This window comes from Bubalus bubalis, chromosome 13 (genome assembly GCF_019923935.1).
Source record: "Bubalus bubalis isolate 160015118507 breed Murrah chromosome 13, NDDB_SH_1, whole genome shotgun sequence".
In the NCBI taxonomy this organism is placed as follows: domain Eukaryota; kingdom Metazoa; phylum Chordata; class Mammalia; order Artiodactyla; family Bovidae; genus Bubalus; species Bubalus bubalis.
This window is the reverse complement of record NC_059169.1, coordinates 18,584,649-18,608,786: the sequence shown is the minus strand read 5'-3', so window position 1 is coordinate 18,608,786 and position 24,138 is coordinate 18,584,649. Positions and strand designations below refer to the sequence as shown.

At 39.1% G+C, this 24,138-nt stretch overlaps 2 protein-coding genes across 2 annotated transcripts in view; both read left to right on the top strand.

Moving 5' to 3' along the window:
* The window catches only part of LOC123464538 (ATP-binding cassette sub-family C member 4-like), a gene marked incomplete at its 5' end in the record, with an annotated part of 335,503 nt that overhangs the window by 298,132 nt on the left and 13,233 nt on the right, over nucleotides 1–24,138 (top strand).
* The window catches only part of LOC123464837 (ATP-binding cassette sub-family C member 4-like), a 152,740-nt gene that overhangs the window by 121,549 nt on the left and 7,053 nt on the right, over nucleotides 1–24,138 (top strand). Inside the window, 3 exon segments of the mRNA XM_045162479.1 lie at nucleotides 7,831–7,920; nucleotides 13,247–13,419; nucleotides 13,838–13,949. Of these exon segments, the coding sequence (XP_045018414.1) occupies nucleotides 7,831–7,920; nucleotides 13,247–13,419; nucleotides 13,838–13,949 (375 nt within the window).

Sequence of the window (24,138 nt, the reverse complement as noted above, 5' to 3'; positions counted from 1 at the left end):
TTAATCCAAGTTAAATGTTTGTAACACAAACATGGTGAGAGCGTGTCATCCAGTTGTCTAGAATCACAGAAATCAATTTGGTTTCATTAAAAAACAAAAATGAAAAAAGCCCTATGGCTGGAGGTTAGGACACTGACTTAAAGTCCAATATTTTATGATGCTCAGCATGATGCTTCTACCAAATTCAGGAGGAAAAAATTGCAAAGGCCTAGAGGCCCATCAGCAACAACTTTCTGTTTATCAGATTTTGGTGGCAAGAGGGGAATGAATGACTCAGCCTCTGAGTGCCCGTCAGTCACCTTCCACCCTTGTGTAGGGGTTGGACATGTCACCGTCTGGAGAGAGAAAATACTCTGTTCTCCCTCATTTGGAATTTCTGATAAAGCTATTTACATGAGTATAATTCCTGACATTTGTGGAATAACTAACACATCTTAGCCACTTATCCTACCATTTCCTGCTTAATCCTCACAATTCTTTTGTTATCCTTACCTGACAGATTTTATTTTTAATTTTTTTTCATGGTTAATTTTATTTTTATTTATTAATATTATTATTTTTATTTTTACTTTACAATATTGTATTGGTTTTGCCATACATCAACATGCATCTGCCACGGGTATACACATGTTCCCCATCCTGAACCCCCCTCCCACCTCCCTCCCCATACCATCCCTCTGGGTCATCCCAGTGCACCAGCCCCAAGCTTCCTGTATCCTGCATCAAACCTGGACTGGCAATTCATTTCTTATATTATACATGTTTTAATGCCATTCTCCCAAATCATCCTCCCCTCCCTCTCCCACGGAGTCCAAAAGACTGTTCTATACATCTGTGTCTCTTTTGCTGTCTCACATACAGGGTTGTCATTACCATATTTCTAAATTTCATATATATGCATTAGTATACTGTATTGGTATTTTTCTTTCTGGCTTACTTCACTCTGTATAATAGGCTCCAGTTTCATCCACCTCATTAGAACTGATTCAAATGTATTCTTTTTAATGGCTGAGTAATACTCCATTGTGTATATGTACCACAGCTTTCTTATCCATTCATCTGCTGATGGACATCTAGGTTGCTTCCATGTCCTGGCTATTATAAACAGTGCTGCGATGAACATTGGGGTACACGTGTCTCTTTCAATTCTGGTTTCCTCGGTGTGTATGCCCAGCAGTGGGATTGCTGGGTTGCATGGCAGTTCTATTTCCAGTTTTTTAAGGAATCTCCACACTGTTCTCCATAGTGGCTGTACTAGTTTGCATTCCCACCAACAGTGTAAGAGGGTTCCCTTTTCTCCACACCCTCTCCAGCATTTATTGCTTGTAGAGGTTTGGATTGCAGCCATTCTGACTGGTGTGAAATGGTACTTTATTGTGGTTTTGATTTTCATTTCTCTGATAATGAGTGATGTTGAGCATCTTTTCATGTGTTTGTTAGCCATCTGTATGTCTTCTTTGGAGAAATGTCTATTTAGTTCTTTGGCCCATTTTTTGATTGGGTCGTTTATTTTTCTGAATTGAGCTGCAGGAGTTGCTTGTATATTTTTGAGATTAGTTGTTTGTCAGTTGCTTCATTTGCTGTTATTTTCTCCCATTCTGAAGGCTGTCTTTTCATCTTGCTTATAGTTTCTTTTGTTGTGCAGAAGCTTTTAATTTTAATTAGGTCCCATTTATTTTTGCTTTTATTTCCAATATTCTGGGAGGTGGGTCATAGAGGATCCTGCTGTGATGTATGTCAGAGAGTGTTTTGCCTATGTTCTCCTCTAGGAGTTTTATAGTTTCTGGTCTTATGTTTAGATCTTTAATCCATTTTGAGTTTATTTTTGTGTATGGTGTTAGAAAGTGTTCTAGTTTCATTCTTTTACAAGTGGTTGACCAGTTCTCCCAGTACCACTTGTTAAAGAGATTGTTTTTTATCCATTGTATATTATTGCTTCCTTTGTCAAAGATAAGGTGTCCTTAGGTGTGTGGGTTTATCTCTGGGCTTTCTATTTTGTTCCACTGATCTATATTTCTGTCTTTGTTCCAGTACCATACTGTCTTGATGACTGTGTCTTTGTAGTAGAACCTGAAGTCAGGCAGGTTGATTCCTCCAGTTCCATTCTTCTTTCTCAAGATTGCTTTGGCTATTTGAGGTTTTTTGTATTTCCATACAAATTGTGAAATTATTTGTTCTAGCTCTGTAAAAAATACCGAGGGTAGCTTGATAGGGATTGCATTAAATCTATAGATTGCTTTGGGTACCTGACAGATTTTAAAACTGAGGCATGGGGAGCTTATACCACTTATCAAGTAAGGGACAAAGTCAGAACTTAATTTCTATGTGTCTGTGTATTTTTTTTAAGTTGAAGCATAGTTGATTGACAGTGTTTCAGTTGCACAGCAAAGAGGTTCAGTTATATATATTTTTATATATATAATTTATGTAAATATATATATTTATACATTAGATATGTGTGTATATACATGTGAATATATTTTTATATCATAGATTATTGCAAGGTACTACAGATAGTTCCCTGTTCTATAAATAGATCCTTTTTTATCTATTTTGTATATAGCAGTGTGTATCTATTACTACCAGATTTCTAATGTATCCCTTACCATCTCTTTTCTCTTTGGTAACCATTATTTGTTTTCTATGTCTGTGAGTCTATTTCTGGGTTATAAATAAGTTCATTTCTATCATTTTTTAAGATTCCATATATAAGTGATCTCATATAATGTGAGTTTTTCTCTTTCTGATGTATTTCACTTAGTCTGACGACCTCTGGGTCCCAATCCTTGTTGCTGCGAGTGGCGTTATTTCATTCTTTCTAATGGCTGATAATTATGATAAATAATTATGGCACACAACTCCATTTTGTGTGTGTGCATGTGTTTGTATACCCCACGTCTTCTTTATCCGTTCATCTGTCCATGGGCAAGATGAATGTAGTTCTGTTCTGAACACTCGGGTGCGTGTATCTTTTTGAATAAGCGTTTTTGTCTTTTCCAGATATATGCTGAGAAGTGGAGTTGCTCGATCACATGGGAACTCTTTTTTCTACTTTAAGGAACCTCCACATTGTTTTCCATAATAGCTGTACAAGTTTACATTCCCACCAACAGTGTAGGAAGGTACCCTTTTCTTCACACCCTCTCCTGCATTTATTATTTGTAGACTTTTTAACCATAGCCATTCTGACCAGTGTGAAGTCAAACCTCATTGCAGGTTTGATCTGCATTTCTCCAATAATTAGTGATGTTAAGTGTCTTTTCATATGCCTTTTGGTCATCTTTGTTTTTCTTTGGGGAATGTCTATTTAGGTCTTTGGCCTATTTTTTGATTGGGTTGTGTGTGTCTTTGATATTGAGCTGTATAAACTGTAATATATACAGAAACTTCTTGCATATATAGACTAAAAACGAAGTATCAGAAAGAGAAATTAGAGAAACAATTTTATTGGCCATCATGAAAAAACAATGCTAGGAATAACTAGAAATAATTCATGGGGTCGCAAAGAGTTGGACACAACTGAGCGACTGAACTGAACTGAACTGAAGAAGGCAAAAGTCCTGTAATCCAAAATCTATAAGATGCTGATGAAAGAAACTGAAGACAACACAAAGAGATGGAAAGATATACTGTGTTCTTAGATTGAAAGAATCAATATTAATCAATCAATATTTAAAATGGCCATACTATCCAGGAAAATTTACAGATTAAGTGCAATACCTATCAAATTACCAATGGCATTTTTCATAGGACTAGAACAAAAAAATTTTTTTTAATTAAACAGACAGAAAAGACCACAAATAGCCAAAACCATCTTGAGAAAGAAGAACACAGCTGGAGGAATCACAGTCCCTGACTTCAGACTATACTACAGAGACACAGTAATGGAAAAAGTATGTTACTGTCACAGAAACCAGACACATAGATTAATGGAACAAGATAGAAAACCCAGATATAAACCCATGCACTTATGGTCAATTAATCCAAGACAAAAGAGCTAATATTTAATGGATAAAAGACAGTCTCTTCAATAAATTGTTCTGGGAAATCTGGACAACTATATGTAAAATAATGAAATTAGAACATTCTCTAATACCATAGACAAAAATAAAGTCAAAATAAAGACCTAAAGATTTGTAAGACAAGATCCTAGAGGGAAACATAGAATACTCTTTGACATAAATCACAGCAACATGTTCTTAGAACAATCCCCTAAAGTCATGGAAACAAAAGCAAAAATAAAGGGGACCTAGTTAAACTTAAAAGAATTTGCAGCACAAAGGAAACTGTAAATAAAACTGAAAAGACAGCCTATGGAATGGAAGAAAATATTTGCAAATGTTGCAACCAACAAGGTATTAATCTCCAAAATATACTAACAGGATTAAAATTTAAAGAGATTCCCAGCTCCAGAGCCTGTGCAGCAAATTACTCTGCTTGTGACTTCAAGTGGCTGTTGAGTGTGGTCCATTTATAACTGATGTGTATCATGATTCATGTGCCTGCGTGTGCATAACCACACACACACACAGAAGAACAAAAATTTCACAAATAACATTACTCTTGCTCTGTGCTCTGATATTTGCTGGATACCAGTTCTATTCTAGTTCATGTAAATGACAAAATGATGGTCACAAGGCACAAAATTGATTTCCCCATCCATTGGTTGCACCTGCAGTTTGACAAACACCGCCCCTCGGTGTCCCCCTGTTGGGCTTGGCTCCTGGTCCATGTTAGCATCACACCAGGAGCTTCACTGTTACTCCAGATTCTCAGAGCAGCCCTGCAAGGCTAACCCCAGTTTCCAGTAAGTCTTGGGAAGGTTAATAATTTACCCTGAGTCTAATAACTAATATGCAGTAAAATCAGAGCTGAAAATTGTCTGACTCCAAATTTATTTTTTTCAATAAATGTTAGTTGGACTGAATGATGTTATAATCAGATATTTTCCTGAATTTTTCCTACTATCACACTCAAAAGGATTCCCCAAACCATAGCAAAAGTGAGTAAGTATGGAGCAAAGCCACAAGAGACTCCTCCTACTGCCCTGTCCCTTATTTGGACAGTGTCAGTTTTGAAATGGGTTTATTTCTTTATGTGTCTTGGGCTAGTAAGTATCAGGAGAACATACTCAAAATCTTACCCCTCCCCAACCAAGAGCTCTTTGTCTTTACAATGTCTTACTGGCTCAGAGGTGAAGAAAGTCTGTTCGTTTGGTTACATGAAGTTAAGTTGTCTAAATGCAGAAAACTTAAATCTCTCTTCCCCCCAAATGAGTAGGAAGCAGTGATGCTTGTGTCTCAATACCCTAATTTAGGGATCCTGGGAAGCTGAGAGCAGACTCTGCAGAAAGGGAGCCCAGTGCTGTTTCTTTGAGTTGCCCCACTCAGGTGAGCCACTCAGATAATGAGCTCACATCATCTTCCTTGGCTCCATGCTCCCTATGATCCTGGGAGTAGCAAGCTTCTGGGGTCCTCTTTCTCTCTTTCCCAGGCTCGTCCCACCATCGTGCTGACCCCGCATGAGCAGATCCAAATTGGGGGAGATGGGATAGCATCAAGGACCTGGGTAGGAGCAGAGACAGGGGAGTAGGGACATAGACCATCAGTCCTTGGGGGAACTGTCAAAGATGAATAATACGTGTTTCTAAGAAGGTACTCCTCAATTTCTGTTCAAAATTTCAGGAATAAGCAAAAAGGAAAGCTCTTCCTAAGTAATTTCCTTGAACAGAACAGAGAGCTGGTGTATGTTCATCCTTTGTGCTGAGGATCTGAAGTAATTAAGTATGTTTCCCAGAAAGAACACCAACTGAGATTATATTCAGAGAGTAGCTGCTTATCTGAAAGAATCTGGAGAATGAAGTGAAGATGGAGAAAAGAAGAATATTGGGGAGCAGCCTCCCCTTGCCTGGCCATGTCATCTGTTTTAACCTCATGGAAAGAGCTGAAGAATGGGAAATTGCCTGCATGTTGGAATCTTAGGGTTGATAATTACAAAGAGTAAAAAAGTTTTGTGAAAATCTGAAGTAGAATGATGGTTATTCCCCTAACAAGGAACTCTTACCATTGCACAGATGGTTGTTTATTCTTTGATCCTAAATTCAAGGGTTTTAAGAGAGACCTTAAATTTGGGTCTCGGTATTTTTCAGTTCAGTAATCATTTTGGAATGTATGACCAGTGATTTCACTGTTTTGGAGGCATATTCACCATTTAATCAACTTTGTGCAAATAAAGATCCTTTTATAATGTCTTTTAAATTTTGGATTTTGTTTAGGGATACACATTTTTTGGTGGCACACCCTGAGTCTTCTGCATTCATTTCTCTCTCTCACCAGACTTAAAACAGAGACAATATTGAAAGAAGATACAGGAGGCTGTCTGAGTGTCATTCTTCTTCATGACTGGGGAAAAGAAATGTCTGTCTTCTTCATCTTTAGTCTTAGGCTTTTGTGAAGTGAGGAGGAAAGTCTAGCCCCAAGGCCAGGCAGGATTTTGAGGCTGGTGATTCTGAGCAGTTCCGGGCACTGTGGAAGTGTCAGGTCTCCTCTTCTTCCCACACGTGTGCCTCCCCTTGTTCTGCCCCCTTCACTGGAAGGAGCCTCTTGGGCTCTTCTCTGCTGCCCATATTCTTGTGGCCTGGCTTACTAGAGCCTTCCAGAAGAAAATGTAAATGATCTACATGAGCTTATGTACAAGATTCTCTTGAAACTCAGGTGGTGTATATTTCCAGTGTAATTTACTTGTGGCTCCTCCTGATGAGGAGAAGGCAATGGCACCCCACTCCAGTACTCTTGCCTGGAAAATCCCATGGATGGAGGAGCCTGGTAGGCTGCAGTCCATGGGGTCGCTAAGAATCGGACACGACTGAGTGACTTCACTTTCACTTTTCACTTTGATGCATTGGAGAAGGAAATGGCAACCCACTCCATTGTTCTTGCCTGGAGAATCCCAGGGACAGGGGAGCCTGTTGGGCTGCTGGTCTATGGGGTCGCACAGAGTCGGACACGACTGAAGCGACTTAGCAGCAGCAGCAGCCTCCTGATCATGAACAGGAAAGTAGATGAATAGGAAAAGCTATTTATATAATTTTATTATGGCTCACATCACAGTGGGTTTCCAGGTCTTGCTGGCCTTGCAGTTAGTAACAAGGGTCTGCAAGGCAGGTCATCCTGATGCACAGGTGAGAGAATGTCCAGCTGATGCAGAATCAGAGGTGATCTCTCCATGGACAGAGGGGCCTCAGGCCCCAGAAGCTGAGGTTCTTTTTGAATGTGTGGGGATGTTCCATTCACACCTGAGGAGAGATTTCAGATCCTAGAAGACAGTCTGACCAATGGAGAGAATATCCTAGTTTATTCTTCATTGCCAATATGTTTACTGAATGGTTTTGCTTTGAAGCACAAACCTCAACTAATGCAGCTGATATTTCCCAGTCACACCAAGATTGACAGTTAATTTATGTAGATCTTGATGTAAAGTTTCTCATATGATTATAATGTCAGTTTGTGTGTGTGTTTAAGCAGATATTTATTACCAGAATGGCATTTTTTTTAATCAAATTTTCCTTTCTTTTCTTCATTTTTTTAAAGATGAAAATACTTCTTAAACACTTTCTTCTTTTAATGTTTAATAGTCCAGAGGACTCTTTGTAGCACACTTTTTACAATGAAAAATTATTTTAGAGATACTGTTTTGTAAACATACATTTGAAACTTTAATGTTAGTAATAGCAGTGAACTTTGGTATTTTGTATTTTCATTCCTTTCTATAGCATTGGTTTAAAATGAAAAGAGATTAAGGTAATAACATTCACTATTTTGCAGTATTTAGGAACCTGTTTTATTCACTGGAACGATGAGGAAAAATCTGGATCCCTTTAATGAGTATTTGGAGGAGGAACTGTGGAATGTCTTGGAAGAGGTAATTAATGTAATGTGATTAACTTGTTAGCATCAGTATTTGTATGTGTAAATTCATAGCATTGCAGGTAATTAAGGGAAGTTTATCATTTTAACTGTTTACTTTCTAGGAAAACCGTGATGAGATGGGTACACTTAAAATGTGTATATTGATAATGAAAACCAACAAAATAATTCCCCATGTTTTCATTTTAGCTTTTTCTATAGAACCCAAAGCAACTAAATACAATATTTTGTCCTTAGCAGAGCATTAAACTAGACATTAAAAGTGTGGGATCAAATTCTATGAGTGACCTAGTTAATTTATTACCCTCCAATGTTCATTTTATTCTTATGGCCTTAGGGGATATCTAAGTGGAGACACTAGTTTTTCATTAATTGAAAGATAAACAAGATCCTACCAATAAAATGCTATGAAGTTTCATAAGAAAATGTTTATAAAAGTAAAGTATGTAGTTTGAATGTGATGATTACTTATTGACGATTATATCATTTTAATGCTGCAGCATGAATACAGGCAACAGAACCCTGGTGTTCCGGCTCAGATTTTATATAGATACGTTAATTTCTAGAGGAACTCCTGTTATTTGTTTCATGTTTCCTCTTGTCCTACTTCACTGAATTTCCCTACCCTTGCATGAAAAATTTTTGACTATTACATTGCTGTTGGTTTCTACATTTTAATACTAATTATTTTGTGTATTAGCACTAGTTTTGCAAATTGATTCTACTGATGGCAGAAGCTTTAGATGTCTAAACCATAGACAGACTAATAGTCTCTCATGGCACCTAGCTCAGTCTTTTGATTTTAAAAAGGTCAGTTCAGTTCAGTTGCTCAGTCGTGTCTGACTCTTTGAGACCCCATAAATCGCAGCACACCAGGCCTCCCTGTCCATCACCAACTCCCGCAGTTCACCCAAACTCATGTCCATCGAGTCAGTGATACCATCCAGCCATCTCATCCTCTGTCATCCCCTTCTCCCCCAGCCCCCAATCCCTCCCAGCATCAGAGTCTTTTCCAATGAGTCAACTTTTTGCATGAGGTGGCCAAAGTATTGGAGTTTCAGCTTTAGCATCATTCCTTCCAAAGAAATCCCAGGGCTGATCTCCTTTAGGATGGACTGGTTGGATCTCCTTGCAGTCTAAGGGACTCTCAAGAGTCTTCTCCAACACCACAGTTCAAAAGCATCAATTATTCAGCGCTCAGCTTTTTTCACAGTCCAACTCTCACATTCATACAATACCACTGGAAAAACCATAGCCTTGACTAGACAGATATTTGTTGGCAAAGTAATGTCTCTGTTTTTGAATATGCTATCTAAGTTGGTCATAACTTTCCTTCCAAGGAGTAAGTGTCTTTTAATTTCATGCTGCAATCACCATCTGCAGTGATTTTGGAGCCCCATACAATAAAGTCTAACACTGTTTCCACTGTTTTCCCATCTATTTCCCATGAAGTGATGGGACCAGATGCCATGATCTTCATTTTCTGAATGTTGAGCTTTAAGCCAACTTTTTCACTCTCCTCTTTCACTTTCATCAAGAGGCTTTTGAGTTCCTCTTCACTTTCTGCCATAAGGGTGGTGTAATCTGCATATCTGAGGTTACTGATATTTCTGCCAGCAATCTTGATTCCATCTGTGCTTCTTCCATCTCAGCGTTTCTCATGATGTACTCTGCATATAAGTTAAATAAGCAGGGTGACAATATATAGCCTTAATGTACTCCTTTTCCTATTTGGAACCAGTCTGTTGTTCCATGTCCAGTTCTAACTGTTGCTTCCTGACCTGCATATAGGTTTTTCAAGAGGCAGGTCAGGTAGTCTGGTATTCCCATCTCTTTCAGAATTTTGCACAGTTTATTGCGATCTATACAGTCAAAGCCTTTGGCATAGTCAATAAAGCAGAAATAGATGTTTTTCTGGAACTCTCTTGCTTTTTCCATGATCCAGCGGATGTTGGCAATTTGATCTCTGGTTCCTCTGCCTTTTCTAAAACCAGCTTGAACATCAGGAAGTTCATGGTTCACGTATTGCTGAAACCTGGCTTGGAGATATTTGAGCATTACTTTACTAGTGTGTCAGAGAAGGCAATGGCACTCCACTCCAGTACTCTTGACTGGAAAATCCCATGGGTGGAGGAGCCTGGTGGGCTGCAGTCCATGGGGTCGCTAAGAATTGGACACAACTAAGAGATTTCACTTTCACTTTTCATTTTCACGCATTGGAGAAGGAAATGGCAACCCACTCCAGTGTTCTTGCCTGGAGAATCCCAGGGGCAGGAGAATCCCAGGGGCAGGAGAGCCTGGTGGGCTGATGTCTATGGGGTCACACAGAGTTGGACACAACTGAAGTGACTTAGCAGCAGCAGCAGCAGTGTGTGAGATGAGTGCAATTGTGAGGTAGTTTCAGCATTCTTTGGCATTGCCTTTCTTTAGGAATGGAATGAAAACTAACCATTTCCAGTCCTGTGGCCACTGCTGAGTTTTCCAAATTTGCTGGCATAGTGAGTGCAGCACTTTCACAGCATCATCTTCCAGGATTTGAAAGAGCTCAACTGGAATTCCACCGCCTCCACTAGCTTTGTTCGTAGTGATGCTTTCTAAGGCCCACTTGACTTCACATTCCAGGATGTCTGGCTCTAGGTCAGTGATCACACCATCGTGGTTATCTTGGTTGTGAAGATCTTTTTTGTACAGCTCTTCTGTGTATTCTTGCCACCTCTTCTTAATATTTTCTGCTTCTGTTAAGTCCATACCATTTCTGTCCTTTATCAAGCCCATCTTTGCATGAAATGTTCCCTTGGTATCTCTAATTTTCTTCAAGAGATCTCTAGTCTTTCCCGTTGTGTTGTTTTCCTCTAAGCACTTGATAAATAGGTACTAAATGTTTGGTTAATTTCTTCATTTTTGAGTAGTATGGCTTATTTCTTTAAAAAATTTTGTGTTACACAAATCCAGCATTGATAGTATCTCTGTTAGTGCACAAGTGTGTCTCATCACACAGGACCCAAGATACGGAAATCTCGGCATCAGCAGCCTGTGCATCAGGAACCATGCGGTTCAGTCCTTGCTGTGAGACAGGTCACATGTCCATTTCCTGGGACCTTGTGTTAGGTGAACGGGCTTCCCCTTTACTTCTTTTACTGCTGGTCCTGCTCTAGTAAAAGCTCTTCCCCATCTGTTGACTGCATTTCCCTGTCTCCTTCCAGCCCTCACCAGCCTTTCTTTTTGAGAAGTAAGAAGGTCCCACGAAATGTACAAAGCACCTGACATCTATGTTAACCTCCTGTGAGAGGCGTTGGCATGTACTAGATACACTACACAGCAGGTTATTTTAAAAATATGTATGATGATATAAATAGGGTACCTTATAAGTTCAGTTTATTGTTTTTCAATTTTGCTATATTCCATTATTTTCCCAACTTCCAAAATGATCTGAAGTGTTTTGTATTGAGATGTATAGTTTTGATTAGTATTATTTGCTCCATTTTCCTTAAATTATAACTTTTTATATATTTTCCACAGTTACAGTGTGATATTGTGATATTCTGAAGCAAGTTAATTGTTATAAGAATATAATACTTTAACATGTAATAATAGTGTTATATATAACCTGTCTATATGGATTTACTTTCTAATTTATAGGGACAGATATGTCATATGATGAGATTCACTTCTGCCTTCACACAGCCAACAAATATCTCTGACAGCTTCTTAGACAGGCATCGTTGCAGATTCTGGGTCTATCACAGTCATCAAGAGACACAATCTCTGTCCTTTTCAAGGACATTCTCTTGTATAATCGAACACAATTATCTGGATTAAGAAATAAAATAGTAATATCACACTATTTATTGTCTAATGTGTTCAGATTCTCCAGTTGTAGCTTCTAGTTATTATTGTCTATTGCATCTGTTGCCTGTTTCTTTCATTCTAATGCTTTATACCTTGATTTTATGATTACACTGCAGAGGGCCTTGATATTCATATTATTCTCATAACCATCCCTGATTCATAAATAAATGCAGTGTCTCAGAAAACAGCATTTTATGAAAAACACTTCCCCTTACAACTTTTATTCGTCATGAAGCAAATATGGACAACCTGAAGGAAAAGAAAAAAAACAGATTAGTTATGTGATGTCATCCAACTCAGGAGTAAGTGTGAGATTATTTCCTCAAAGTTAGAATGTCAGTCTTAACAAAGACCAACCACTTGCAGCACAATCCAAATCTTACCCTTTAGAGTTTGTACACCTTTTATGCTATCACTAAATACCAATACCATATTTAATCTTAACTCAGAATTCTGCTTTCTAGGGATTGGACTCCATCAGGAGCACAGTTCACGATCACATTCATGGACGTGCTCCAACATTTTGGATATCACAAAAATGCTACTCATTCACCCTTGGTGTTTTGTTATCTGACGTTGTACCGTGTCACATAACTTATTGGCCATCAATCTGTTGGTTTCTTAACTTGAAGTATATTTCTTCTTTGTTCTTTCACTTTAAGTACAGCCCGAGTTTGCTTCTTGCTCCATAATATTTCTCCAAAATGAATATTCATTGAACTGACCCCTACCACCAAGTGTACTTTTGGATTATATTTGGTGGTTAAAGATTTGTTTTTTTAATCTTATGAGTATAACTTTATGAAGATTAGTATGAACATGACCTATATCCATATTGTGGAGGAGATAAGATGCAATATTCATCTTGTTTTTTGTGAGTTTTCATTCACTGGAAGACATTTATGATATTGAAGAAAATGCACTTGACTGGTCCACTATTTTAGACTAAGCTTGGGAAATGTTCCAGGATTACTAATGTATAAAATGGAGTTTTCCATTGTTTAAATTTGTATTATTTTAAATGTTAAAAAATTGTAAACTGTTAATAAGATTATAACTTTAGAGAACCATACTTTCTGTAATTTTTAAAGTTTCCTTTTAGTGTACCAACTCCTATGCAAAATGTACTTTGGTAAAGTTGATTCAACCATAAAAATCCTTTTAGATTTTCTGTTTAAACCACATTGGGAGAAATAGCTTCAATTTTTGAGACTTTCTGAACTAATTCCTAGGTGGGGGTTGTTGGTGGATGGTATGTGGCAGGAATGGGGGAACTTTGAGATCTTTCTGTCCTGACTTGACACTACCAACCATCTTTCTCAGTGAACACTAATTGGAAACAGCTTTTCCCATCACGTGACTGTACATGTAAGATACAGAAGTCATGAGGACTTCAGAGCTCTAACGTCCAAGAGGCTTGTCTACTTCAGCAGAAGTTTGTTTTTGAAATGTTGTTCTTTCTGTATCCACAGGTACAACTTAAAGAAACCATCCAAGGTCTTCCTGGTAAAATGGATAACAAATTAGCAGAATCAGGATTGAGTTTGAGTGTTGGACAGGGACAACTAGTGTGCCTTGCCAGGGCTATTCTCAGGAAAAATCAGATATTGATTCTTGACAAAGCCACATCCAATGTGGACCCAAGGTATGGAGCTGAGGTCCATGAAACCTGGAATCCAAATTGTAAATGTGGTGAATGGAAAACATTTAGTGATGCTAAAAAATGTTTCTATGCTCTCTTTGGCCCACAGATATCTTTTAATAATATTAATCACAAACAAAGGAAAACAAGGGAAGAAACAAAGACAGTTATATGCTGTTAATGTTGTTATGAGGCATGCTAAGAGGGCTTGATTCCTAAATCCAGCTCCTGATAGTTTCAGACAGTTTCAAGGGAAGGCTATTTTCCATCACTTTATGGAAAATGGTAAATTTATAAATAGACTTTTTATGTTTAGTTTTTTAGGAACAAGATTATATATTAAAGTATTGATTTTTAATTTTTAACTCTTTAGTCTGCCTTTCCTGTCTTCACTGAAGTACATCAGCTTCTCTGATTCCAGAACTGATGATTTAATACAAAAAAAAAAAAAAATTCATGAGAAATTTGCCCAGTGCACTGTGCTAACCATCACACACAGGTTGAGCACCGTTATTGGCTGTGAACGGATACTGGTAAGACCCTCACCTTTTCAGTTGTTTTCACTTATATTCAATTTTGCACTGATCCTTCCTTGTAAAACTTGATAGAAACCTCCAGCAATTTAATTTTCTCTTCTCATTCCTGAAAATAACTCGAGTAATGAACTTTACTTTCAAAATGTGCTATTAAATAATATATCCAATAACCTTATATTTTATATAATATTCCTATATTTGGATTGTTATTTTTTAAGACATCCAGCCATGAAAATATTCCAAACCCAAGTTATAGCTTCATATTTCAAGAGGCTGTCATTTTCACTGTGTCACAGTTGTTTCAATATTTTTTTATTCCCTTAATCAAAAAATTAACCTCTCATTTAGATTGCCAGGAGGTTGTTGGCTCAGGTTGCAGAATTTTTCAGCTCTTGTTGTCAGAAGGGAGTCCATGAAAAGAAAGAGCCTCATGAGAAAAACAGTATTTCAGCTGAAAGGATTTAATATAGGAAATTTGCTACATAAGAATTGGAGTCTAGAAAAATGAAAGGAAGCACTGGGGTAATGATTTTAGGAAGCAGCTACCATGTCCTAGGACAGATCTCCAGACCTAAGAACTCAGAAGAGAGGCCCTACAGTTGGTGCTCAAACCTCCAAGGAGAGGCCCAGTTGCTGGTCATATGTGCTGAGGAAGCAGGATGAAGCTCTTTCTCCATGTGCTAATAGAAGCTTGGAGCTGGAGTCAGGTCTCACTGCTGAGGTGACGCTGCAGGAACGGCGACTCAGATTGAACATTAGCTCTGTCCCACTTTCAGTCTCCCTCTAGTGCCCACTTACTGGCACAACCTAAAAAAGGCCAGCTTGCCAGAGAGCCTATGAAATCTGACTTGCAGAGACTGAACCTGTGCATCATAGATGAGAGTTTAGAAAGGAAGGCAAATCAAGGCTGAGAGCCTAGATAAACAACCAACAAGTCTCTTACACAGTAGGTCTAGGCACTGCACATGCAGTAGGCTCCAAGCTTTGGTCTCTGGACATCTGTCTAGTATCTTCCCTCCAGATTTGATTGGCTCTTTCCTCTCAGTAATTTAATATTTCCTTCCTTATTTTCTTTTCTTTCCTCCCTCCATTTCCCTCTGCTACTCTCTGAGTTTCAGTAAATGTTAGTGTGTGGCTTCATAAAATGATATAGAAAGCATGGCTCAGAGGAAAACCTTTGGCTGCATATAATCTCAAAAGAATGTGTTTGTCACTCAGTCATGTCTGACTGTTTGTGACCCCATGGACTGTAGCCTGCCAGGGTTCTCTGTCCATGGGATTCTCCAAGCAAGAATACTGGAGTGGGTAGCCATTCCCTTCTGCAGGGAATCTTCCCGACTCAAGGACTGAACCCAGGTCTTCTGCATTGCAGACAGATTCTTTACTGTCTGAGCCAAAAGGGAAGTCAGTCCCAAAAGAATGCAAGATATATTTAGGTATTTTGATGGTCCACACAAAATATGTAATAATCAATAATAAACAGTATCTAATTCTTAGAAATGCTGTCACCTTGAAATGTCACCTTAGTTAAGGAAACAGTGAAGAAGGACAGAGTTTTGAAAGCCTCTCCGCTGGTCAGTTCTCAGTCTTATCCCTCAGCACCTGATTCACAAATGTGAATGTCTGTATCCCCTGAACCAATCAGCTTTGTTGCTGTTATCAAAGTATGTTCAATTTATTTAATGCTTTACTTACTCATGTGTGTTACTTGCTCAGTCATGTCTGACTCTTTACAACCCCATGAACTGTAGCTTGCCAGGCTCCTCTGTCCATGGGAGGACATGGACAGAGGACTCTGTTCCAGGCAAGAATTCTGAGTGGGTTGCCATTTCCTACTCCGTGGGATCATCCCAACCCAGAGACTGAACCAGGGTCTCCCACATTGCAGGCATATTCTTTACCATCTGAGCCACCAGGGAAGCCCATCTTCCAGTAAATTTCTGTAACCTCAAATTTTTCTCAGTTGATCAGTGTACAAATCTTTAATGTGCTTTAACAATAAACTGTGGAAAATTCTGAAAGAGATGGGAATACCAGACCACCTGACCTGCCTCTTGAGAAACCTGTATGCAGGTCAGGAAGCAACAGTTAGAACTGGACATGGAACAACAGACTGGTTCCAAATAGGAAAAGGAGTACATCAAGGCTGTATATTGTCACCCTGCTTAATTAACTTATATGCAGGGTACATCATGAGAAACGCTGGACTGGAAGAAACAAAAGCTGGAATCAAGATTGCCGGGAGAAATATCAATAACCTCAGATATGCAGATGACACCATCCTTATGGCAGAAAGTGAAGAGGAACTCAAAAGCCTCTTGATGAAAGTGAAAGAGGAGAGTGAAAAAGTTGGCTTAAAGCTCAACATTGAGAAAACGAAGATCATGGCATCTGGTCCCATCACTTCATGGGAAATAGATGGGGAAACAGTGGAAACAGTGTCAGACTTTATTTTTCTGGGCTCCAAAATCACTGCAGATGGTGACTACAGCCATGAAATTAAAAGACGCTTACTCCTTGGAAGGAAAGTTATGACCAACCTAGATAGCATATTCAAAAGCAGAGACATTACTTTGCCAACAAAGGCCTGTCTAGTCAAGGCTATGGTTTTTCCTGTGGTCATGTATGGATGTGAGAGTTGGACTGTGAAGAGGGCTGAGTGCCGAAGAATTGATGCTTTTGAACTGTGGTGTTGGAGAAGACTCCTGAGAGTCCCTTGGACTGCAAGAAGATCCAACCAGTCCATTCTGAAGGAGATCAGCCCTGGGATTTCTTTGGAAGGAATGATGCTAAAGCTGAAACTCCAATACTTTGGCCACCTCATGCGAAGAGTTGACTCATTGGAAAAGACTCTGATGCTGGGAGGGATTGGGGGCAGGAGGAGAAGGAGATGACAGAGGATGAGATGGCTGGATGGCATCACTGACTCGATGGATGTGAGTCTGAGTGAACTCTGGGAGTTGGTGATGGACAGGGAGGCCTGGTGTGCTGCGATTTATGGGGTCGCAAAGAGTCGGACACGACTGAGTGACTGAACTGAACAAAGCAATTTACAGCCCGGCCCCTCCCCACCTTTCTAGTTTTGTCCCACTCTGCACCCCCTCCTTGCTTTACAGCTAAAACCACATTGATGGTCTTCAATTCTCCAAATGCAGTGTTCCCTCTCTCTCTCACACTTGTGCCCTCTCTTGACTGTTGGTGGCTGAGACTAAGGTGCCTGCATTGGAAATGGTGAGATGGTTGGATTTGGGGGGTGATAAGGAAGAGGAGCCAAGTGATGAATTGAATGTGGTATCTGAGGGTAGAGAGAGAAGTCAATGTTAGTGTTAGGATGTGGAGACTGAGCATCCAGGTGAACAGGGAAAGAAGAGAGAGAAGAGAAATGTGAGGGTTCTCTTTGGAGCCTGTCACCTTTGCAATGACTGGACTTGTTTTCTGTGATGACCTTGTCCTTTACTGTGGAGCTGCCCTTCCCACTCCTGTGTTGGAAGACCTTCAGTGTAGGTCCCCTGATTGAGGTCATCAGTGATACCACAGGGAGATCCCACCAGGAGATGTAAACTCAGACACTTGTTTACATCTTGGTCCGAAATGGTTGTGGTTGCTGACTCCTCTTGTAGGAACAGCAGGATTAGACCTTAGGGGACAAAGATACATGCACCCCCAACTTCAGAGTTGGGGATTGTCATCTGTGCTCCATCCACCCCAGGTGTAAACTATATATTTTGTTCTACAGCTTCTGATTACCAGTTGGTTTTCAATTTAGCAAATCATCACAAATAACAAATAATGTTCTTTTTCAAACCTTTGATTTTTGAATCAGTTTCTTTACTGCCTGCGTTAGAAATACAGGTATACCTTGTTTTATTGAAGTTGCCAGATAGTATCTTTTTTTAATTTTTTTTTTTTTTTTTTTTTTTACAAATTAAAGGTTTTTCAGCAAGTCAAGAAAGTCTGTGGGTACCATTTTTCCAACAGCATTTGCTTACTCTGTGTCTGTCACCTTTTGGTAATTCTCACAATATGTCAAACTTTTTCAGTATCATTACATTTGTTATGGTGATCTGTGATCAGCTATCTTTGATGTTACTTGCTGAAGTCTACAATGATGGTTACTGTTTTTTAGCAATGTATTATTATTATTATTTTAATTAATCTTTTAATTGAAAAATAATTTCTTTACAGAATTTTGGTTTTTTCTGTCATACATCAACAAGAATCACCCATAGGTACATCCATGGGCAATAAATTATTTTTTAAATTAAGGCTGTACATTGCTTTCTCAGGAATAATGCTACTGCACACTTGCTAGGCTACAGTGTAGTCTAAACATTTATACACTGTGGGAAACCAGAAATTTTGTATAACTGACTTTATTGTGATATTCACTACATTCTGGTGTTCTGGAACTAAACCCCCAATATCTCTAAGGGATCCCTGTCCCTCTTTCCTTTCTGGAAAGCAGGTGACTATCTGTTCTGAAAGCTTTAATGTGGACATGAAACGAGTCAAGCTGCTGCAAAACCTGATGCTCCAGAGGGCAGGCAGCCAGCCTGAGGGAGGGGCTGGAGAAATGACAGAAACTGATGAAGGGCATAACCCACAGGCTTGTCACCATGAAGTCCTGAGGTTATAGGTGCTGAAGGTGTTGTTTAGTTGCTAAGTTGTGTCTGACTTTTGTGCCATCCTATGGACTGTAGCCCGCCAGGCTTGTCTGACCATGATGATTCTCCAGGCAAGAATACTGAAGTGGGTTGCCATTTCTTGTAACAAGTACATTTTGTTTCACTGGTGAATATATTTGCACAAAGACAGAAGGGAATGGTTTTGTTTTGTTGTTGTTCAGTTGCTCAGTCATGTCCAAATCCTGGTGACCCAATGTACTGCAGCACACTATGCTTCCATGACCTTCACCATCTCCTAGAATTTGTTCAAACTCATGTCCATTGAGTCAGTGATGTCATCCAACCATCTCGTCCTGTGTCTTCCCCTGCTCCTCCTTCCCTCAGTCTTTCCCAGCATCAGGGTCATTTCTAAAGAGTCAGCTCTTCACATCAGGTGGCCAAGTATTGGAGCCTCAGCATCAGTCCTTCAATGAATATTCAGGGTTGATTTCCTTTAGGATTGACAGGTTTGATCTCCTTGCAGTCCAAGGGACTCTCAGGAGTCTTCTCTAACACTGCAGTTCAAAAGCAATCAGCTCTTCATCACTCAGCCTTCTTTAAGGTCCAACTCTCACATCCATACATGACTACTGGAAAGACCATACCTTTGACTATATGGATCTTTGTCAGCAAAGTAATGTCTCTGCTTTTTAATATGATGTCTAGGTTTGTCTCAGTTTTTCTTCCAAAGAGTAAGCGCCTTTTAATTTTAAGGCTGCAGTTACCCTCTATAGTGATTTTGGAGCCCAATAAAATAAAATCTGTCATTGTTTCCCCATCTATTTGCCATGAAGTGATGGGATCAGATTCCATGATCTTAGTTTTTAAATGTTGAGTTTTAAGCTAGCTATTTCACTCTCCTCTTTTGACTTCATCAAGAGACTCTTTAGTTCCTCTTTGCTTTCTGCCATAAAGGTGGTGATATGTGAATATCTGAAGTTTTTAACATTTATCCCGGCAATCTTGATTCCAGCTTGTGCTTCATCCAGCCCGCTATTTCACATGATGTACTTGGCATAGAAGTTAAATAAGCAAGATGACAATATACAGCTTTGATGTATGACTTCCCTGGTGGCTCAGATGGTAAAGCGTCTGTCTACAATGTGAGAGACCTGGGTTTGATCCCTGGGTTGGGAAGACTCCCTGGAGAAGGAAATGTCAACCCAATCCAGTACTCTTGCCTTGAAAATCCCATGGACGGAGGAGCTTGGTGCATGCTACTATCCATGGGGTCACAAAGAGTCTGGCACGACTGAGAGACTTCACTTTCACTTTCTTTCTTTCTTTCTTTCTTTCTTTCTTTCTTTCTTTCTTTCTTTCTTTACCAATTTGGAACCAGTCTATTGTTTCATATCCAGTTCTAACTATTACTTCTTCTCCTGCATACAGGTTTCTCAGGAGGCAGGTAAGGAGGTCTGGTATTTCCATCTCTTGAAGAATTTTCCACAGTTTTTTTTTGTAATCCACATGGTCAAAGGCCTTAGCGTAGTCCATGAAAGAGAAGGTGATATTTTTCTGGAATTATCTTGCTTTTTCTATGATCCAAAGGATGTTGGCAATTTAATCTCTAGTTCCTCTGCCTTTTCTAAATCCAGCTTGAACATCGGAAAGTTCTTGGTTCATATCCTATTGAAGCCTAGCTTGAAGGATTTTGAATTTTACTTTGCTAGCTTGTGAAATGTGTGCATTGTGTGGTAGTCTGAACATTCTTTGGCATTGGAATGAAAACTGACATTTTCCAATCTTATGGCCAGTACTGAGTTTTCCAAATTTGCTGGCATATTGAGTGCAGCACTTTCACAGCATTATCTTTTAGGATTTGAAATAACTCAGTTGGAATTCCACCACCTCCACTAGCTTTGTTTGTAGTGAATGACTTTGCACTCCAGGATGCCTGGCTCTGAGTGATCACACCATCATGATTATCTGGGTCATGAAGATCTATTTTGTATAGTTCTTCTGTGCATTCTTGCCACCTCTTCTTAATACCTTCTGCTTGTTTTAGGTCTATACCATTTTTGCCCTTTATTGTGCCCATCTTTGCATGAAATGTTCCTTGGTGTCTCTAGTTTTCTTGAAGAGATCCTTCGTCTTTCCCATTCTATTGTTTTCCTCTATTTCTTTGTATTGATCACAAAGGAAGGCTTTCTTATCTCTCCTTGCTATTCTTTGGAACTCTGCATTCAGATGGGTATATCTTTCCTTTTCTCCTTTGCCTTTCGCTTCTCTTCTTATCTCAGCTGTTGGAAATGGTTTTGTTTACTCTAAGTAAATTAAGTAAAAGACTTTCTGGGAAACAACTGAGTTAATAGCTTTGCTTTTGTGTTGACTCTTCAAAGGGATTTACCCAGGTTTGGTTCATTAAGTACCATTAATGTTTCAGAATTCTATTTTATAAAGATGTTCTCTCAATTTTAATTTTATTAAACATAATAGAATCATAAGGAAAGCTAATTTGTTTAAAATTTAAACTTATTTAATTGGAGGCTGGGGGTTCAGGATGGGGAACATGTGTACACCCGTGGCAGATTCATGTTGATATAAGAAAGCTAATTTAATCTTCCTTATTATCTCCAAAACAGTGGAGCAAGACAGATAATTTAGAAATCCTCTTTCTCCTAATACTCACCACAGTCTCTGCCTTAAAAGATGGGTTCTTCCTGTAATTTCTAGGATTCATTGGGTGCTTGTGACCTGTTTTCTCTTCAGCCAAGAGCACAGATGTTCCCTTCCATCTCCGCACACTCCAGTCTTCATATCACCTGCATTCTCCCTAGAAGCAAGAGCAAAGGAGGCATATGAAAATCTGCACTTTCTCTAACACTGTTGTTGTCTATGTTCAACATTTCACTGTCTGGAGTTATTCTTGGGAAATGAATGATAAAGGACCAAAACCAGGACCAGGAATCTCGAATTCCACCTCTTCTATTTGAAAACAATCTTATACATATTCTTTACCTCTTTTTCACAGCTCAAATCTCTGCTAAGTATTTTTCCCAGAGAACTCAAACCCAGAAACTGTTGTAATATACCCACTTGAAAAACACAAAGACAGCTCAAACCTAACTAGAGTTTTACTTAAATTCTTTTTTTTTTTTTTTTGCCTTCATGGAATTTTTCTTTCATGGATACAAGAAATCTCCTTCAAAAACGTGCCAAGAGTTTTTATTCAAGTGTTTAGAGGAAAGATAACTTAATATGGAAGTTCAGTTCAGTTCAGTTCAATCATTCAGTCATATCCGACTCTTGGCGACCCCATGGACTGCAGCACACAAGGTCTCCCTGTCCATCACCACCTCCCACAGTTTATTCAAATTGATGTCCATTGAGTCAGTGATGTTATCCAACCATCTCATCCTCTATCGTCCCCTTCTCCTCCCACCTTCAATTTTCCCAGCATCAGGGTCTTTTCAAATGTCAGTTCTTTGCATAAGGTGGCCAAAGTATTGGGGTTTCATCTTCAACATCAGTCCTTCCAATGAATATTCAGGGCTGATTTGCTTTAGGATGGACTGGTTGGATCTCCTTGCAGTCCAAGGGACTCTCAAGAATCTTCTCCAATACCACAGTTCAAAAGCATCAGTTCTTCGGTGCTCAGCTTTCTTTATAGTCCAACTCTCACATCCATACATGTCTACTGGAAAAATTGTACTTTTGACTAGGCAGACCTTTGTTGGCAAAGTAATATCTCTGCTTTTTAATATGCTATCTAGTTTGGTGATAACTTTTCTTCCAAGGAGTGTTTTTTAATTTCATGGCTGCACTCACCATCTGCAGTAATTTGGGAGCCCAAGAAAATAAAGTCTGTCACTGTTTCCACTGCTTTCCAATCTAAGTGCCATGAAGTGATGGGACCAGATGCCATGATCTTAGTGTTCTGAATGTTCAGTTTTAAGCCAACTTTTTCAGTCTCCTCCTTCACTTTCATCAAGAGGCTCTTAGTTCCTCTTCGCTTTCTGCCATAACAGTGGTATCATCTGTATATTTGAGGTTATTGATATTTCTCCCAGAATTATTGATTCCAGCTTGTGCTTCATTCAGCGCAACATTTCTCATGAGGTACTCTGCATATAAGTTAAATAAGAAGGGTGACAATATACAGCCTTGACGTACTCCTTTTCCTATTTGGAACCAGTCTGTTGTTCCATGTCCAGTTCTAACTGTTGCTTCCTGACCTGCATACAGATTTCTCCGGAGGCAGGCCAGGCAGTCTGGTATTCCCATCTCTTTCAGAATTTTCCACAGTTTATTGTGATCCACACAGTCAAATGCTTTGGCAGAGTCAGTAAAGCAGAAATAAATGATTTTTTGGAACTCTCTTGCTTTTTCAATGATCCAGCAGATGTTGTCAATTTGATCACTGGTTCCTCTAACTTTTCTAAATCCAGCTTGATCATCTGGAAGTTCATGGTTCATGTACTGTTGAAGCCTGGCTTGTGGAATTTTGAGCATTACTTTACTAGCATGTGAGATGAGTGCAATTGTGTGGTAGTTTGAACATTCTTTGGCATTGCCCTCTTTGGGATTGGAATGAAAACTGACTATTTTCCAGACCTGTGGCCACTGCTGAGTTTTCCAAATTTGCTGGCATATTGAGTACAGTACTTTCAAGCCTCATCTTTTAGGATTTGAAATAGCTCAACTGGAATTCCATCACCTCCACTTGCTTTGTTCGTAGTGATGTTTCCTAAGGCCCACTTGACCACATTCCAGGATGTCTGGTTCTAGGTGAGTGATCACACCATCATGATTATCTGGGTCATGAAGATCTTTTTTTTTTTTTTTTTTTCTTATTTTTTAAATGCAAACGCTTTCTGATGCCCCAGAAAGGGAGCCATTTAAGAATGTACATGAGGGCTTTCAGAGCTTATGATCAAAACAGCTAATCAAAACAGCTATGATCAAAACATGGGTCATGAAGATCTTTTTTGAAAAGTTCTCCTGTGTATTCTTGCCACCTCTTCTTAATATCTCTTGCTTCTGTTAGGTCCATATCATTTCTGTACTTTATTGTGCCCATCTTTTCTTAAAATGTTCCCTTGGTATCTCTAATTTTCTTGAAGAGATCTCTAGTTTTTCCCATTCTATTGTTTTCCTCTATTTCTTTGCACTGGTCACTGAAGAAGACTTTCTTGTCTCTCCTTGCTATTTTTTAGAACTCTGCATTCAAATGGGTATATCTTTTCTTTTCTACTTTTGCTTTTCACTTCGCTTCTTTTCACAGCTATTTGTAAGACCTCCTCAGACAGCCATTTTCCATTTTTGCATTTCTTTTTTTCCCTTGGGGATGGTCTTGATCCCTGTCTCCTGTACAGTGTTATTAGCCTCCATACATAGTTCTTCTGGCACTCTGTCTATCAGATCTAATCCCTTGAATCTATTTTTCACTTCCGCTGTATAATCATAAGGCATTTGATTTAGGTCATACCTGAATGGCCTAGTAGTTTTCCCTACTTTCTTCAATTTAAGTCTGAATTTGGCAATAAGGAATTCATGATCTGAGCCCCAGTCAGCTCCCTGTC